Below are 19,665 nucleotides of genomic sequence, written 5' to 3' on the forward strand. Positions count from 1 at the left end.
GCGAATCCTTCTTGCTTTCTTTTTTGCATAGCTTTATGTGTGTGAGTTTTTTATGTGAAGAAGTATGATATTGCTCAGGTCTACCCTCTGTCATTGCGCAGGTTGGTAACTGCACAAATTTGCTTGGCTAAAGTAGTGATTTGGAGCTGAAATACATACCACACCATGTACTCTGAAAGAAGGGGCACTTTTTTTTTTTAAAGATTTTGTTTTTTTTTTTTCCTTTTTCTCCCCAAAGTCCCCCAGTATATGGTTGTACATTCTTCATTGTGGATCCTTCTAGTTGTGGCATGTGGGACGCTGCCTCAGCGTGGTTTGATGAGCAGTGCCATGTCCGCGCCCAGGATTCAAACCAAGGAAACACTGGGCCGCCTGCAGTGGAGCGTGTGAACTTAACCACTCGGCCACGGGGCCAGCCCCAATAAGGGGCACTTTTTATAATTTACATAAGTATACTGTGTCCTACTAAGCCATTGCCCTGCGTGGGGATCCTGGCATGGATGGATGTGTGTGTGTGTGTGTTTAAGTACTTCTTTCTACTTTCCATAAAGGCAACCTATGAACAAAAGCCCTGATGACCTGATCTCTTGTTTATCTTTTCCTTCTGGGTATTTTCAGCGCTCTGGGTAACTATTCAGCCCTCTGCCAGAAGCTGTGAATTACAGAACTTATCAGCTTTACATCAGTTTCTTGGGTGTGCAGACAATGTCTTGGGCTGGGCAGGTTCTAAGACAAAGGAGAATTCCTGAGCCTTTCCACTCCAGGGCTGTGAAGTGCTGGCTTAGGGTTGGTGTAACAGGCTTAGGGGTCAAGGATGATTTAATCAGCCTGATCTTATCATTTTTTGTTTTCCTTGGGAATGTGGTCTGTTTATAAAAGAACTTTTAGAAACCTAAATGCCTGAAAAGTTTTGGCTCATGTTGGGTAAAAACAATAAGCTTCAGATTCCTATACTGAAGGTCGTATAACAGAAACCAACATGGAAAGCCATATCTAGAAAATAAATCTCTATCCAGTGCCTTTGATTAACCGAAAATCCTTCGTTTTTTCAATTTTACCCAAGGATAAGATTTCTTTCAACTATGAAAACCTCAGACCAATTCTTTGTAGGACAGTAGACTTTACGTGTCTACTAGTCAGCTTGAAGTGTTTGGAATTTACTCTTCTACCTCTTTCTGAATTTTTGCTCTTGACTATGTTTCTTTTTCAGTCAAACCAGTGTTGTTCCTAATTAGAAATTTAAATTACATCTGCTGCAGTTTGTACACACCAGGGGATATATTTGTGTAATACTCTTATCTAGCCAAGATATTTTTCATAACTTCAATCTAACATTTTTTCAGAGTGCTCATTGATGAGACCTTATAAAGATTGTGCAAGAATGTACACAAGAGAAGCAGTTGTGTAGCTCAGGAGAGACCTCACAAGGAAACCATTTCCTTTATTTTTTTTTTGTGGTGTGGAAAAATGTTTTTCTCTTTGTCTTGTGCTATTCTGACTTATGTTCTCCCTTAGTCTCCCGCACTGATGTGTGCTGTTGGAAAGTGAAAACAATCTTACAACTTGAGATATTTCATTAAATTTCAATGAGGTAATTAAGGAAACTCATTTTCAAAGATATACATTTATTTCAGTAGCTTGAATGTTGCTTAATCAGGAAATGACCGGAATACTAAATAAAGGTAGGTTGGGCTTGTCTAGATCAGCAGCTTTGAGAGGCAGACTGTTGAAAGGGCAGACTTGGAGGTTAAAACAGCAGAGGCCCTTGCTGTGGGTGGAAACTAATTGGCTGAAAACATGAATAAGTTATATTTTTTATTCATGTCAAGGAAAAGCTAAGAGAGAAGGGACAAATATTTGTATCTACCAAGGCATTATGCTCTGCCACATGATAGTAAAAAATAAAAAGCAGATCCTTAGACTTAAGCTCCTTTTCCTGTAGCAAGAAAGAGGACTAGAAGCTCAATTACTTGGCAATGCTTTCTCCACTTGGCATTTTCAGCCAATAAAATATTGGCTGAAAAGTTGCTAAGGAATTCTCTGACATAAAACATTTATTACTGGGGCGGCTGTCCTTGAGCCTGGGGTTATGTTTAAATGCTTTCAATTAAAAGCCTCTGATTTCAAGTCTAGATAATTCTTTCCCTCTTTTCATGGTCCTGTCCTGTGTCTAGCTACCTGTAGGCTACACATGTTGATCATAGATCTAACACAGTCCTGTTCCTAAGACTGAAGATTTTAGTATGATGTTGTCAGACTTAAATTTAATCAGATTAGACACTGTAGAATAAAATCTTTTAAAAACTTGTTTTTCTTTCCAAACCTTTTCCAAAATTTTCATGAGAGAGACCTATCGAGCTTGGAAAATTCTCTGTGAAGCTGCTCTTAGCAAAGTCCTAGCGAAGAAGCACTGTTTGCCATTTCAGATCCTATCCCTTAAGCCTCACCTTGCTGTTCTTCTTCTCTGAAGTTTTCTTCCCCTCTGGGGTCTCTGTGACTCTCCCCAACCTTGGATGTCTGACTACTTACATCATCCCACTTTGACACTTGTTTGGATATCCGTGTGGTGTACTCTCATGAATTCTTCCTAACTGCAGTACAAGCTCCTTTAAAGTGGTTGGTGTCTATTTTTTGGTGTCTCCTCTCACTCTTCAGAAGCCCCTAACACAACAAGTCCATAGTAAGTGCTCACTTAAGTAGGTTATTTATTTTTTTGGAAGTCTATGAAGAGGTTGAAGTTAAGGACAGTCATGTTATGCTTTCTACACTGAGCTGAAAAATTACCTGCAGACATCCAACTGGTCTAAGTCAAAAGTCCTGGGTTAGAGTCTCAGCATTGTGGCTTAATTAACCACATGATCTTTGGCATGTGATTGAACCTCTGTGTCTTTATCAAAGATTAATCCGTAAATGCCCTTTTAGTCCAAATTTTCTAAGACAGCTTGATTGATCTACAGCTGTGGTTCTCAAAGTGTGGTCCCAGATCCAGAACGTCAGCATCACCTGGGAACTTGTTAAAAATGCAAGTTATCAAGCTCCACCCCAGACTTACTGAATCAGAAACTCTGCACTTTAACAAACCTCCAGGTGCTTCTGATGCATGCTAACGTTTGAGAACTACTGATCTGTAGTATAGTCAAATCCCTGGTATGGTAAGAAGCTCCATATCACAATGTTAGTGGACATTGAAAATTGTATAGTCATTTCACGGTTTGCATTTAAATCCAGTATCTTAGTGTTTCGTCTTTAAGGCTCTGCAGAATGGCTCACTATTTCATATTGAAGTTTGCAGGTGCTACCTACAGAAATTGCAGCTCTCAAGCTCCTATAAAGTGCTGGCAATTGAGGAATGAGAAATCCTTCTTAGAGTGAACAAAGCATATGCAATGGACAGGGGATTAATTTTTGGCGGCAGCCTCCTAATTGTGTATTCATAGTGTTGTATGCATGCTAGGCTACACAAGCAGCGTTTGCTGATGTACATTAGGTAATTGGGCATCGAGCAGTCCAATTTGCATGCAAAGGTGGTTGCACACCTCCCATTTACAAGTCTAAAATTAAAGCCCAGTTTGAAGCTGGCCGAAGGCTCGCTGCTATGAATATAACGAGATAAAGAAGAAATGACTTCTGTTAATCAGCACTTTTGGCCTCTACTGTTCAATCTTTGCTAATTTGTCCTTTGAAATTGTACAATCCGTGTTGAAGAGAGAAACTTCTGAGTATCTGGGGTTTTTTTTAAAAAACCTACATTTGTAAGCTGATTGTGTTTATCCATAGGATTTCCCCTAAAACTATACCAACATGTATACTGTGGTCTGTTGCTGTGCTGTACTTTTGCTCTATGAAGTATTCACACTCTTGTAGGACCACATGAATCATCTTAAAGAGGAGCACCCCCGCCCCGCTTCCCCTACACAGCACAGACTCACAGACTGGGTCTGTGGCATCATTTCATTTCAGTTTACCCCATATTCGCCAAACAGCTACTTTGTTTCAGGCGCTGTGCCAGGGGTGTGTGTATATAGATCAATCAAGCACAGTTTCTGTCCTCAAAAGCTCACAATATTTTAACAGCTTCCTGGTATCTGTGTCAAATATTTTTGCTTAAATGAAGTTTTTCCTGATCCCCCGTGAACTGAGATGACTCCTTGTTTCTCTGAGCTCCTGATTATGTTCTACCTGTGTCCCCAGGAGAATGGGGGACCCAGTGGATCCATGCCTGGAAAAGTCAAAGCCCAAAAGCACAAGACTGTGGCCAGTTGGCTACTCAGACAGGTCAAGAGGAGAAGGATGCATTGCAAATGGCCTGGATTCCCAGTTTGGGGGAACAAAGAATGCATGAATGTTTACTGTACTCCCAATGGACGAGAGTGCCAATCTGAAGCCCTGTTAAAGGGACTTGCCCACAAGCTCCACCTAGAGGAACAATGAATCCCTACAAAGACAGTCTCCAAGAGCCACCTGTGAAACTGTCACTTGTCACTCTTCACCAGTTGCTCTCTATTTCCATATTTGGCTGTGTGCATTTGTTTTACTTTGACAATTAGATTGTAAGCTCCTGGAGATCAGACCTGGGTCTTAAGAAGATTGTCTTCCATAGTACCTATTTCATGGTGATGATCATAAACACGGTATATTAGTAGGAATAATGTCTGGTGGTTTATAGGCATTAGTCGTGTCTCATAATAATAAGCAATTTTTTTCTCTTCATTCTAGCAGAGGTGCATACACCTTGATAGCACCAAATGAAAACCGAAGAAGTCAGATACGAAGGAGTACGTATACTTACTCATTTAACATTCAGAATGCTTCTCATTTGCTAATAGAGCACAGTTAGTCTGCTTTGGTCTGATGTATTTTTATTTTCTGATTTGTATAGGCTCACTAGGTCTCATCAAGTTTTCTTCTTTTTTCACGTTAGCAGCTTTAATTATACCTTTTAAAATTATTCTATTGTTAATGCTTCTAAATTTGTTTCTTTGTGTTAATAGCAGAACTCGTAGCATGATTGTAAGTCTCAGATGTCTGTTGGGCTTAAACAATTTCACATCTATTGCCAACAGACCTATCTGGTTCCTATAAAGTTAGGTTGCCTGCAGATATTTTTACAAGACTATGAATACTTTTGAAACAGACAAGTTATATATGAAATAGATCATGAAAGAATTTGTCCCTTTCTTGATCTGTCATCTCCCTTCTTAACAGAATTTTCCTTCGCCTCTGTGTTCCCATTATTTTGTAACTATCAGAGTCTACCCTCAGCTGTTTTTATTTGTGTCCTTCAGTTTCCTTCCCTAGATTATAACCTCTTTGAGGGCAGGGACCACATCTGACCCATTTTTGTGCTCCTTGTACCTAGTGGGTATATAATATGTTTGATTGAAGTTGTACAGTAAAATAAATGCTGCCCCTTAAAGTTACAACATTATACTTTAGAGTTGGAAGAAGAACTGAAGTTCATGTAGTTCACAAAGAAGTTATGAAACTTGTTCATGTCAAGTTGTGGGGCTGGCACTGAGATTCTATGCTCTCCTTTATTAGATCATTGGTAGGAAATTTAATTTTGTGACTAATGATGGACATAAAGCAGGAAAGCAACTCTGTAAGGTGTCTCCACCACACAGGTAGCCCCCTCAGTGGTACAACTGGGTCAACGCAGAATATGACAATAGCTGCTATGTAGACATAGTAACTATGAGCATTGCTGGCAGTTGACCAACAGAATCCCAAGGGTTCTGGCATCTTACAAGCTTTGATTTAAATACTTAACAGGAATTTAGGCCTCAGTGTGGTTTGGAGTTTTGAGATGTTTCAGCAGGTTTTTTCCCTCTAATAATTAAAAAATATCGTAAATGGACCTTTTGAACAATCAGCTGTAATGGGGAGATGAGGGCATGCGCCGTCAGAACAGAACTGGTATCTCTCTGGCGCCCCCTGCTGTCACTCAGTGTGCATATTTGGGGAATGAGCACGGCTCCACAGGGACCTGGCTCTGCCTAGTGGTCCCAAGTGCCAGGAACCAGAGTGGGGGCTGCCCCTCCCTTGGCACAGAGCCCTCACTCCTGGTGGTTGCAGTAAGCTTGGGGGACATTTAAAATAAAGTGAATATGAGCATCAGAATTCTCTGGGGATATATGTTTACCTAGGTATGAAAAGTTCTTATTGACATATGAATATTCTAGGTTTGCACACATTCTTTACAGGAAACTTTTAAAATTAATTTGATATAGGGTTTTAAGAATGCCAAAATGGGAGGTAAAATGAAACTTTTTTTTTTCTTAAAGATTGGCACCTGGGCTAACAACTGTTGCCAATCTTCCTTTTTCTTTTTCCCCAAAGATTGGCACCTAGGCTAACAACTGTTGCCAATCTTTTTTTTTTTCTGCTTTCATCTCCCCAACCCACCCCGTACACAGTTGTATATCTTAGTTGCACGTCCTTCTAGTTGTGGGATGTGGGACGCTGCCTCAACGTGGCCTGACGAGCGGTGCCATGTCTGCGCCCAGGATCTGAACCCTGGGCCGCCGCAGCGGAGCGGGCGAACTTAACCACTCGGCCACGGAGCCGGCCCCAAAACTTCTTTATTTTAGTAGTTCAGGTTGTTTTTTAGATTTGGAACTTATGTGCAGATTCTTGGAGAGAAAGTGACTCAGGGGTGCACCCAGGGTGACTCCAGGGGGTGAGAACTTAATGGTGTCTTCCCTTCCTAGGTTACCTTGTCCACACATGCTTGCATGTAGTTAGTTGCCCTCTGATAGTGGTTACTTATGTTTTCAAGGGACCAGTTTCCTTTGCACATTCTAATCATTGATGGTTTGATATTTTTTACCTGGCTTAGTTGCTGAGAAAGAGCTGGAGGATCTGGAGAAGTGGAAAGAGCAACATAGAGCTAAGCCAGTTAACCTGGTGCCAAGGCGGCTAGGTAAGCCAGCAAACCAGCTGTCTGAACGGGGGAGGACGGGGCCACCCATGATCCTGTGAGCACCTTGCACGTCTGTCTTTGAATGTACATAATAGGTTATTGGGTCGCTGTGCTGCTTGGAATGGAATGCATTTAAAGTCAAAACAATTAAGCATGCAGCTATGTTATTGTTTCTGATTTTCTGAAAGTGGCAAATGTATGATGCCACAGTTACGTGGGAATAAAGTGATAGCTTAATTGCCAAATAATTTAGAGCCTCTTAGATGATCAACTCTGAAGAAAGCTTTCCTGGGGTGCTGCATATGCCCTGTCATAGCACTAGTCAGGATAGGAGTGCACGCTATCACAAGCATATTAATCATGGCAGCTCAATGCTAATGGGAAAACAATGAATGGAGAGTCAATTCCAAAACTAAGATGAGAGTGAGCTGGGGACCCAGAGGTGGGTTGAAAGAGAAAGATCACCTGTGTTTTCAGTCTACAGATAGAGACCTCTGGGCCTCTGGAGCTCACGCTTCCAGTGTGATGAATTGTCTGGGCTGCCTTTGCCCTGTATTTGAATCATTTAACGGGGATACCACGTAAAGGGAGTCATTCATGGCTATTCTCTTTTCTCTTTCAGCAGCCGTTGAGAACATAAAGGGCTGGATACACGGTTCCCACAGATTTAGTTAATACAAATGTGTTAGAGTCAGGGGTCACTTACTGTCACAATAGTTTTAAAGAAGAATTTTTTCTAGGATGTAGGTGAAAATAAGCTAATTTGGAAATCATTTAATGAGAGAACGTAATAGTATTATCACCATCATCCTACTGTATTTCATGAAAGGAGTTAATCTCAAGTGTCACCTTTATGCTGAATAAGCCACATTTCAGGAGTACAGCCAGGAAACAGCTTTGTCCTTCCTAACTGGCCCCCTCAAACCGGCTCTGGATGAAATTAGATGTTTTTGGTCTTTCTGAAATAATAAAGTTGTCCATAATTCCAGGCATAAAACAGTGTCATTTCAGTAATTAAAGTTCAGTCCTAGGTATTGGTCAAAACTCTCCTACTAATGGAGATGAAAGCTGCTTTGCTCCTCCAGCCCGGGCCTATTTTGGGTAGCAAGCTAGCAAAGGAAATGGGCATAGCTGAATTATTCTGTGTTGACTCCTCTGTTCCCAGAGGACGTAAGACAGGTAGGGGTCTATGGTGCAGACCGACCCCGGTTTCTTCAAGTCTTGTTGTATGCTTCCTGTGCATCCTCCCCTCTGGGGTTCATTGAGTTCTTCAGAGTCCCTCCTTGCCTGCCATCCGTCTTTCACTTGGATTTCCCTGATAGAGATGATACACTTTCCTGCTGGTAGGGCTTGGCTTTGCTGTCGGCTCTTGGTAGGTAGACTCTTTTTAGGGCTTCGCTGTTCCTCTAGGTGGCCCGCATCGGCAAGTCCTTTCAAGATGGCTTTAGACTGGCATTCTCTTTCATGACAACCCAGACTGGAAGTACACAAAAGACTTGTGCATCCTTTCTTCCCATGAACTCTGGGAATGCAGGCCATTTGCCATGCAGCCACCTCTTCTGGATGACCCTTCTGAGTAGCCAACTGACAGTCACCATGTGCCTTTAAGCTCTGACTTTTCTAGGCAAGTCTTAGTCCACTAAGTCCCTTGGTCTCTTGGGGACACAGACTGAGCTCTCATAGTGATTTTCATTAAACATCTCTTGCTCTTCTTGACGTGAAAGATCTTTCTTCCCCAAACACACACACAGAAGAGATGGAATACACAAAGACATCTTTCCTCTCATTTCTACCTTCCTTTGATCTATCCAACCTCTTACAGGCTGAAGGTAGTTGCTCCTTAAGGTTCCCCAAATTGGTTTTCAGTTACTCCTTGCAGATCCTACTTAGGGAGCCAGGCATCTTGCTTTGGAATTTGGAGCAGTTGGCATCTCTTGCCTTGCGGCCTAAGCCAAAAAATGAGCAGGAGTCTCATTGCAACTTTCTGTTATATTACATATCTAGGAAAGGTCATGGATATGTGTGTGGGAAGAGACTGGGGGGTGGGGGTAGAAAAGAAAATTCTAGAATGTAGTAAACTTTGAGATGAGTTTTGAACAAAACCTGCAAATGCTTAGATTTCTGACTTTCTCCGTTTCTCCTAATTCTCAACTCCTCCCCTATCCCTCTACCCCTTAAAATATTAGAATGGTTCTAGGAGACATTGCAAGTGGCTGTAACATTAGATAAAAGCTTCAGTAGCCCCCACTGTTTCTTTCCCATTTTCCCATTCCCCATAACAGAGACCGAAGGGCCAAAGTCCAACAGGGCTTACATATCTTTTGGGACTTAGAAGAAAAGTCTCTATGGTGTTTTTATCAGTTCAATTATAAAAACTACAGTGAATGCAAATTGTTTTAATGCATCTTCTGTGAGAGCGAGTCTTTCAGAGAACTGACACTTTTAGTGATCAAAGCACCAGAGAATTATTTCAAAGGAATCTGTATAATACATATACCACGCTTGCATAAACACTGAGAAATCCCTAAACAGCAATTTTAGGTGATTGTCAAACTTGCAAGGATTTCTGGCCTCAAATTATTTTAGGTTTAAGAGAAAGCAGGCAAATAATCTAACATCCATATTTTTCTCTTGCATATCCAAAGAAAGGACAATAAATAGAATGGATTGACAATCAATTACCAGCTGGAATATTCCCATTGTACTTTTAAAAACCGGGTTATAAAAACTACATACTTGTCTAGTGGCAAGACCTCTGAGGGTTTCCTGAGCTTTGTTGCTTGAATATGGGGCAATAGAGTAAGAAGAAGGAAAGTAATGACATTGCTTGTCATTGCTTGCCATCTTTTTAGGTTAAGGAATGGTCATACTCAAGCAGGAGGAATATTCTAGAATTTCCAAGTCAGGCATTATTTCTTATTATTTAGCATGGGTCTTCAGGTATGATTTTAATCTAAGTCAAAACTCGAATACTTACACTACTGAAAAACCTTAGTAGGTTGTCCTCTTCTTTTAGGAATATGGCCTTATCTTTCCATCAGCTCTGTTTCTCTTTAGAGCAATTACCATTCTTTAATGTCTTATTAAGAAAACTGGTTATGTCTTTATTTCCAGGGGTATGAAAATGTTAAAGAAACTCGTGGTGTAGGCTTATCATGTATTAATTAGTCTTTGATGGCTGACATTTCAGCTTAATATTCATGTTTCACCTTCATGACTTTTTTCCCCTTAGGTGGAAGCCAATCAGAGGCTGAAGTCAGACAGAAACAACAACTCCAACTGATACAATCTAAATATCAGCAAAAGGTCAGAATCCATTTCTTTTAGTTTAATTTTGGCAAGGAATTTGAGTACCAGCACTTTCAGGTAACTGTGAATTAACAGCGACTTTACCAAAACCAAGAAACCTTTAAACCAGTGGGAAAAGGAAACTCAAAATCAAAGAAATCAGAAAGTAAGAAGTAAAGAGATAAATATCTAGAATTCTTATCCAAGGCATATATTGGTCATCAAGGTCCTTGATTAAAGGATTTTTTTCCCCTAGTTTAAGTTAATCTCTACTATGTTTTGAATGTTTTGGTTCCAAGAACACGGATTTGTTTACCCCATGCCAGTCGTGAAAATAGTACAAAAAAAGATTTAAGATGCTAGTGATTTTTTTTTACAATGAACATTATGAATTTTATAATCAGGAAAAATTATCTGCCGCTTTTCCTCCCCAACCTGGTGCTGGGGGGTGGGGGTGGAGAGGCAAGGCAGAGACAGAGACCAAGAAGAAACACAAAGAGAGAAATTTCCTAGGCAGGAGATGGAGCCTGACCATTCTCTGTGATCTAAGTAGCTTGTAGTACCAACCTATAATCATGGTGAGGTATAGCACAAACAATACTGTAATTTGCCTTTCATCATAATTTTGTGTTACAGAGGTTCAGACTGAAAAATAGTAACTGGTTTTTGTCCTCTGTAATCTCAATACAATTTAGCTAAAAAGAGAAGAATCTATAAGAATCAAGAAGGAAGCTGAAGAAGCTGAAATCCAAAAAATGAAGGCAATTCAGAGAGAGAAGGTAAGACGGTGGAGAGGATGATTCATTAACATTCTACTCAGGGCTTACTATGTGCCAAGTTCTCTTCTAGAGAGTGTCCATACATTAACTCATTGAATCTTCACAAGAACTCTGTTAAGCATATCTTATTCTTATTACCCAGTTTGCAAATGAGGAAACTGACACAGAGAAGGTAGATAACTTGTCCAAAGGCTCACAGCAGTAAATAGAAGAAGTAGGATTCGAATCCAGGCTGACTGGCCTCAGAGCTAGAGTTCTTAGTCACCACACTGTCTCTCCTCCCAGGGGAGTAATCAAAGTAGTCGCTGTATTTTTGGCCATTAGTAACAACGGCAATCAGGGGTACACCGCCATATTTTTATCCAAATATTGAATTTTCCAGGGTAAGTGTGAAATAGATGAACATACTTCTCTTACTGATAAAAGAAAAAGCATGTCTTTGCATTTCAGTATTAGTGAAGTGATCTATTTTAAACCTCAAAGTGATGTTTTTAGTTTTGATACTCTTTCTGGGGCTTGGGGAAAAAATCTCTTGAACATGATCATCTGCTAGAGAAGAAGGAAGAATGTAGTATTGTTCTACCCCCATCCCTCTCCTCCTCCCATTCCCCACAAAGTCCTAAGCCGTAATAGGTTTTAAGTGTTGGAGGTTTGGGGGCAAGGGGTTGACTCATGGTACTAACTACCAAGTATGACAACTACCGCAGGTATAAGTCATGGAAACACATTCCTATTCCTGCTATCTGTCTGTATCTCTCTCTCCTTCCTTCCTTTTCTTTTACAGATTAAATATCGGTCAAAATTTAAACCTAGTTACCAAACAATAGATCTTTTTACCAGTTAGAGTTAATGAAGTCAAAAGCTGATGCCTTATGAAACACATGAGACTATGAGTCTTTCCTTCCCCTGAAGAGCTCTCTACCTGGCTGCGGAACAGACTAAGTCTTTCTTGGAAGGTGTCCTGTTGTGCTGTATGAGCTTGGGCAGACCCCCAGCCCTCTCTGAACTATTCTTATAAAATGAGTCTGCAAGCCCCACCCCCTCTTCTCTCAAGGTCAGGAGCGTCTGAAGATGTAGAGGTGCTGCATCTGTAGAGAGAGAGGCTCTGGGGGTGGAGGTAAGAGTGGACTTATACATGGGGAACTGCAATGAAATGCTGGAGGTATTAAAAAAAGAGTATCGGAATTTTGTTTACAAAATTTGATTCAGCAATCCGTTTCCAACTGATCAGCTATTACAACTTTATTGAGAAGTTTTTTATGACAATAACCTTTTTTAAAGCTTTGTTTCTCTCTTTTTACTTCCTTATTTCCCACTCTTCTATGTTTCATCTAACTCCCCCTCCCCCCATTTTCTCCTTGAAAGACTTTAGTTTTATGATTATAGAGGAGGTGTTCCCTTTACATAGCATATAGTCTGTCTGCATTTCAGGTGCAACTAAGAAAATCATCAAATCATCACCAGTAACTGAATTAAGAAGCTTACAGATCCTAAAGAATTATTGCATTGCAACCTCTTATCCTAAAAGTCATTTATGAGTTGTCATTTAATACCCATAAATTGGCTGGCTTGTGGGTCATTTATAGCTAATTTCTTCGTTGGTCAAATAATATATACTATTCAGAAATGTTTAGTGGCTGAAACGGTTTTCTTCATCTTTGAGTAAAAGCATTTTCCCCTTTCCAAGTTATAACACTACACGTATAGCAATCATTAACTACTGAAATCTTAATTGAGTTGGCTTTTCTAATGTGATAACTGTAATGACTATTGGTATAATTTGCCTGAAAGTGAGAGATGGAGGGAGAGAGTTGATATGTAGATTATTCCCATTCAAAGTGTGATTCTTGAACCAACAGCATTGGTTCACTTTTTAGAAATGCAGAATCTTGAGCCCCACCTTAGACCTTCTGAACCAGAATCTGTAGTTTAACAAGCTCCCCAGGTGTTTCTTGTGCACATAAAAGTTTGGGGAGCATTAATCTAAATTACCTTCAAGAGAAGGAGCAGCCCACCTTGGTTGTTCCACAGGCTTTGTATCTCTTGCTAATTGGCCTGCACTGCCACCGTGACCTAGCTGTTCCTGTTGTATATAAATCTGTGACTTTTCATACTAAATGTAAGCCTATTTAGTAGCTTGTGTCAGATAGAAGAAAAATGGACATTAGCCATCTAGAAATGGCATACTTCACGTTGCCAGTGTGAAAATGGCCAAGGGAAGCAATAATGGCTGTGCTTATGGAGCACTTACTCTTTAAAATGCACAGCAAGCACACTCAGGGACACCAGCTTGCAAAATACTGCCCTCCTCCCCAGGCAAATGGCTGCTGTCCAGGAACCGTGAGCCAAGTAGAATCCAAGCAGCCTATTGCCACCCAGGAGCCTCTAGCTTGGCCTCTGGTCTTAATCCCTTGCCCTCCAGTTTTCCCTCTCCTGCAAGGGGTCACCAGGGAACACTTAATCTCATTATGATTGGTCACCGCCTCTGTGTGTGTGTAACACTGAGTGAGGGGACAGTAAACTGTATTCCTCCCCAGCATATGTGAGTGTTCTTTGATCCTTAATAAGCACGGAGTGTGAAAGGCAGCTACCTCTTTAGCATATGGCCATGTCACTGGGTCCAGGAAGAGTTAATCCTGTGGGTGTAGGGAAAATTTGGAGTGAGCGCTGGGATGCTTCAGTCAAACTTGCGTTGCCTACCCCGGAGTATGTTGATGCTATATATTCTTCCAGGGTTGTACTGGAGCCTCTTCTTACAGCCTCATAAGAGTGGATTGTTAAAGTTTCAGGATTTTTGTGAACTAGTTGACTTCATGTTGGTAGCTTGCAGTCAACCATGGTGGGAGTATTTTCGCCATGGAAATTGGTAGAAGCGACAAATCAGCCTCCTCTCCTCCTCCTGGCTAGAGCTGGTTGTTAAGTTTATCAGCACACCACTGTTTAGCCCTAAATGAAAGAGGTCCTCTCTCACCCTCTCCTACCACCCACATTTCAAAGCCAAACCTCAGAGGGCTAAGAGGCCAAAGACTTTGTGAAGTTTCTGGCATACTGTGTGTCTGATACTTATTGATTTAAAAATAGATTGTAGTCCCTGGTGTGATTCCATCCTGCGCAGCTGTTCTGTGGAACAGTGGTCGTTTTTCTCTGTCTGCCTTCTCTCCCACCTAAGTGTGTGCCACCACCCCATGGAAGATTCGGTGGACGTGGACATGAGCCCCCTGAAGCCCCAGAACTATCTTTTCGGTTGTGAACTAAAGGCTGACAAAGATTATCACTTTAAGGTGGATAATGATGAAAATGAGCACCAGTTATCATTAAGAACAGTCAGTTTAGGGGCTGATGCAAAGGATGAATTGCACGTTGTTGAAGCAGAGGCAATGAATTACGAAGGCAGTCCCATTAAAGTAACACTGGCAACTTTGAAAATGTCTGTGCAGCCAGTGGTTTCCCTTGGGGGCTTTGAAATAACACCACCTGTGGTCTTATGATTGAAGTGTGTGGTTCAGGGCCTGTTCGTATTAGTGGACAGCACTTAGCAGCTGTGGAGGAAGATGCAGAATCGGAAGATGAAGTGGAGGAGGATGTGAAACTCCTGAGTATATCTGGAAAGCGTTCTGGCCCTGGAAGTGGTAGCAAGCTTCCACAGAAAAAAGTAAAACTTGCCGCCAATGAAGATGATGATGGCAAAGATGATGATGATGATGATTTTGATGAGGAGGAAGCTGAAGAAAAAGCTCCAGTAAAGAAATCTATACAAGATACTCCAGCCAAAAATGCACAAAAGTCAAACCAGAATGGAAAAGACTCCAAACCATCAACACAAAGATTAAAAGGTCAAGAATCCTTCAAAAAACAGGAAAAAACTCCTTAAACACCAAAAGGACCTAGTTCTACAGAAGACATTAAAGCAAAAATGCAAGCAAGTATAGAAAAAGTGCATTGAACAATCCTGGGCACTACTGGTAAATTAAGCCCAAAGATGGAGAGAGGAAAAGGAGAGACAAATATAGTCCATACTGAGTATCATCAACAATCCAGACTGAAGTCTTCTATTTTAATCTCAATCCCCTTTCCTGGTTTGCCACCCACCCATGCCCACTTCCAGGCTGGAAGCAATCTCGCTCCATCTCCTAAAGCACTTTCTTTTGATTGCTGTGGTTCAGTGAACCTTATACTTTGCCTTCTATAACTTGTGCATTTGCCTCACCTCTTTGATCATGTTTTAATCACCTTTGTATCTCCCTGGCTGCTCAATAAATATTTGAATGAATCAAAAAAATAAAAATAAAAATAAATAAATAAAAATAGATCATAAGAGGAGAGGATTCGGAGAGCTTCCAGGTTGACGAGCACGTGGAGATTTGGGGCAAGTGGCGTCTGGAGAAGGCATGGAAGCTCTGAACACTTCCCACATACCTTGCCCTATGCATCTCTTCCATCTGGCTGTTCCCGCATTACAGCCTTTTGTGATAAGCCAGTGATCTAAGGAGGAAGATCCAAGATGGCGCCGTGAGTAGTCCTCTTTGTCTCTCCCCCTTCGAGTCTACAATTATTTGGACACTTATCGCTTGACAAAGGATATCCTGACAGCATCTCAGGACGTCTGAGATACCCATGCGACTATACATCGGAAGGCGGACGGACTTTCCTCCGGGAGGATGTGGAAATAGGTGAAAACTCTCCGACCCCAACGAGCAGCCTAGTACCTGCAAGCGGCTTTCTTCCAACGGACGCCCCCAGAGGATCTACACACATCTAGGCCAGGAGCGAACACACAGCAGAGGAGCGACGGTGGAAACAGGTGACCAGAACCCTACCTAAACCCCCGGCAATTACTCCTAAACGCAGAGGGAAACTTTGCAGTTGCACACCAGAGCCCGCGGGGAGACTCTCTCCCCGCCATTGGCGGGGAGACCCCGCCTGGTGTTCGCGGCGCCCGGAGGGTCCCAGAGAGAGTCGCTGAGGGTACGGAGGTCTCCCAGCTGCCGTTGCCTGCCCCGTGGGACTAGGGATTGCCGGAGATCTCGGAGAGGACCGGGGCTGGGGGAGGTTTCAAAGGCCGGCTCTGCGACCCGGAGGGGAAGCTCTGGAGTTCTGCCCGGGCAGCAGACAAAACTCTCTGTCTGCCATTAGCAGAGGGGCCACGCCCAGCATTCACGGCTCCGGGAGAGGCCCGGGGAGAATCCCAGAGGGCGGGGCGACCCCAAGCTGCCGTTGCCCGCCCTGTGGGACTAGGGATAGCCGGAGATCTCGGAGAGGACTGGGGCTGGGGGGAGTTCCAGAGACCCAGCTTCGTAGCCTAGGGGGAAACCCTACAGGCTCACAGCAGCCTTAGGGAAAGCCTCTGCACAGCACAAGTAGAAGGCACCCAGCTACCAGCCACAAGGCTGGAAGACCCCAGGGCAAAAGCAGCATAGCTAGGTGAACTAACCACAGACTGTAGAAGATGCCAATAGCTCTCCTGCGACCCATAGAGGACAAGTGAGATTTTGTGGGTGCCGACAGCAACGGAGCGACAAATATAAGTGATCCCACCCCTGGCCGCTGGAAAAGCCCATAACACCGTTGCAGACCCCAAGGAGAGAGCACATCTAGGTGGGCTGCAACAGTAGGCACCAGCAGCCTGAAGCCCCCCTGTGACGGCCCCCACAGCAGAGGAGGGAATCCAAAGGGCCACTGTGGCTACGAGGAGGGGCCCAGGCCCAGTTAGCAACTGTGGACAGGGTTCCTGGTTGGTGCAGTATAAACAGCTGCTCCCCCACTGCAGCAGCTGAAACAAGTGAAAGGAGCAACTAAACTCTATCTCCATGCGGAGGCACAAATCAACAACATCAAGCAATATGAAAAAATACATTAAATCTCCAGAACAGAAAGAAAGTAACAAATACACAGAAAACAATCCCAAAGAAAATGAGATATATAACCTAAATGATGATGACTTCAAAACAGCCATCATTAAAATTCTCAATGAGTTAAGAGAGAATTCTGACCGACAACTCAACGAGTTCAGGAGCTATGTCACAAAAGAGTTTGATACGATAAAGAAGAACCAAACAGAAATATTGGAAATGAAGAACACAATAGAGGAGATTAAGAAAAATCTAGATGCTCTGAACAGTAGGGCTGATAATATGGAGGAAAGAATTAGCAATTTGGAAGATGGCAATATAGAATTGCTGCAGGCAGAGGAGGAGAGAGAAGCAAGACTAAAAAGAAATGAAGAAACTCTCCGAGAATTATCAGACACAATTAGGAGATGCAACGTAAGGATTATAGGTATACCAGAGGGAGAAGAGAAGGAGAAAGGGGCAGAAAGCCTATTCAAAGAAATAATGGCTGAGAACTTCCCAAATCTGGTGAGGGAGATGGATCTTCAGGTGACAGAAGCCAATAGATTTCCAAACTTTATCAATGCAAGAAGACCAACTCCACGGCATATAGTAGTGAAGCTAGCAAAAGTCAACGACAAGGAGAAAATACTAAGGACAGCCAGGCAAAAGAAACTAACCTACAAAGGAACCCCCATCAGGCTATCAGCAGATTTCTCAGCAGAAACTTTACAGGCTAGAAGAGAGTGGAATGATATATTCAAAAATCTGAAGGACAAAAATCTACAGCTGAGAATTCTCTACCCATTGATAATATCCTTCAAATATGATGGAGAAATAAAAACTTTCCCAGATAAACAAAAATTAAGGGAGTTCATTGCCACAAAACCTCCTCTTCAGGAAATCCTCAGGAAAACCCTCATTCCTGAAAAATCCAAAAAAGGAAAGGGGCTACAAAACCAAGAGCAGAGGAGATAAGTAGAAGGACAACAACAGAGAGCAGCAGCTCTACATCAGAACAGATTAAACCATGGGACGAGAAACAAAGGAAACTGAAGAAAACTGGAAAACAAGACACAAAATGGTAGTGGTAGGCCCCCACATCTCAATAATCACTCTAAATGTAAATGGATTGAACTCCCCAATCAAAAGACACAGAGTGGCAGGATGGATCAAAGAACAAGGTCCAACAATATGCTGCCTCCAGGAAACACACCTCAGCCCCAAAGACAAACACAGACTCAGAGTGAAGGGATGGAGAACAATATTCCAAGCTAATAATGAACAAAAGAAAGCAGGTGTCGCTATACTAATATCAGACAAGGTAGATTTCAAAGCAAAACAGATAAAGAAAGATAAAGAGGGACAGTATATAATGATAAAAGGGACTCTCCACCAAGAAGACATAACACTTATAAATATATACGCACCCAACACAGGAGCACCAAAATTTGTAAAGCAACTCTTAATAGAACTAAAAGAAGACAACAACAACAACACAATAATAGTAGGGGACCTCAACACACCATTAACACCAATGGACAGAACATCCAGACAGAAAATCAACAAGGAAATAATAGAATTAAATGAAAAATTAGACCAGATGGACTTAATAGATATAGATAGAACACTTCATCCAAAAACAGCAGGTTACACATACTTCTCAAGTGCACATGGAACATTCTCAAGGATTGACCATATTTTGGGAACCAAAGCAAACATCAATAAATACAAGAGAGTTGAAATAATATCAAGCATCTTTTCTGATAATAACGCTATTAAACTAGAAATCAACTACAAGAAAAAAGCAGAGAAAGGTGCAAAAATGTGGAGACTAAACAACACGCTTCTCAACAAACAATGGATCATTGAAGAAATTAAAGAAGAAATCATATTTTATCTGGAGACTAATGAAAATGAGAACACGACATACCAAATCATTTGGGATGCAGCAAAAGCAGTCCTAAGAGGGAAATTCATCGCAATACAGGCTCACCTCACTAAACAAGAAAAAGCTCACATAAGCAACCTCAAACAACACCTAACAGAACTAGAAAAAGAAGAACAAACAAAGCCCAGAGTCAGTAGAAGGAGGGAAATAATAAAAATAAGAGCAGAAATAAACGATATTGAAACAAAAAAGACAATAGAAAGGATCAATGAAACAAAGAGTTGGTTCTTCGAAAGAATTAACAAAATTGACAAACCCCTAGCCAGACTCACCAAGAAAAGAAGAGAGAAATTGCAAATTAATAAAATTAGGAATGAGAGAGGAGAAATCACAACAGATACCAATGAAATACAAGAGATCATAAGAGAATACTATGAAAAACTATATGCCAACAAATTGAACAACCTGGAAGAAATGGACAAATTCCTAGACTCCTACAATCTCCCCAAACTGAATCAGGAAAATATGGAGAATCTGAATAGGCCAATCACAAGTAAGGAAATAGAAACGGTAATCAAAAACCTCCCCAAAAATAAGAGTCCAGGACCAGACGGCTTCTCTGGAGAATTCTACCAAACATTCAAAGAAGACTTAATACCTATTCTTCTCAAACTGTTCCAGAAAATTGAGAAAGATGGAGAACTCCCTAACACATTCTGTGAAGCCAACATCACTCTGATCCCCAAACCTGACAAGGACAACACAAAGAAGGAGAACTACAGGCCGATATCACTGATGAACATAGATGCAAAAATCCTCAACAAAATTTTGGCAAACCGATTACAGCAATACATCAAAAAGATTATACACCATGATCAAGTGGGATTTATACCAGGGACACAGGGATGGTTCAACATCCGCAAGTCAATCAACGTGATACACTACATCAACAAAATG

At 41.6% G+C, this 19,665-nt stretch overlaps 1 protein-coding gene and 1 pseudogene across 4 annotated transcripts in view; both read left to right on the top strand.

The window, feature by feature from the left end:
* Nucleotides 1–19,665, top strand: part of EPSTI1 (epithelial stromal interaction 1) — a 92,403-nt gene that overhangs the window by 13,569 nt on the left and 59,169 nt on the right. For 2 of the 4 annotated variants that reach the window (XM_044779930.2, XM_070480838.1), the window contains exons 2-5: nucleotides 4,717–4,775; nucleotides 6,839–6,922; nucleotides 10,155–10,228; nucleotides 10,906–10,989. In XM_044779930.2, coding sequence (XP_044635865.1) covers nucleotides 4,717–4,775; nucleotides 6,839–6,922; nucleotides 10,155–10,228; nucleotides 10,906–10,989 — 301 coding nt within the window. The remainder of the gene's footprint in view (nucleotides 1–4,716; nucleotides 4,776–6,838; nucleotides 6,923–10,154; nucleotides 10,229–10,905; nucleotides 10,990–19,665) is intronic. The other 2 variants (XM_044779934.2, XM_044779931.2) reach the window with 1 other exon arrangement.
* Nucleotides 14,079–15,042, top strand: LOC106829642 (nucleophosmin pseudogene; annotated as a pseudogene).

This window comes from Equus asinus, chromosome 11, assembly GCF_041296235.1.
Source record: "Equus asinus isolate D_3611 breed Donkey chromosome 11, EquAss-T2T_v2, whole genome shotgun sequence".
NCBI lineage: Eukaryota > Metazoa > Chordata > Mammalia > Perissodactyla > Equidae > Equus > Equus asinus.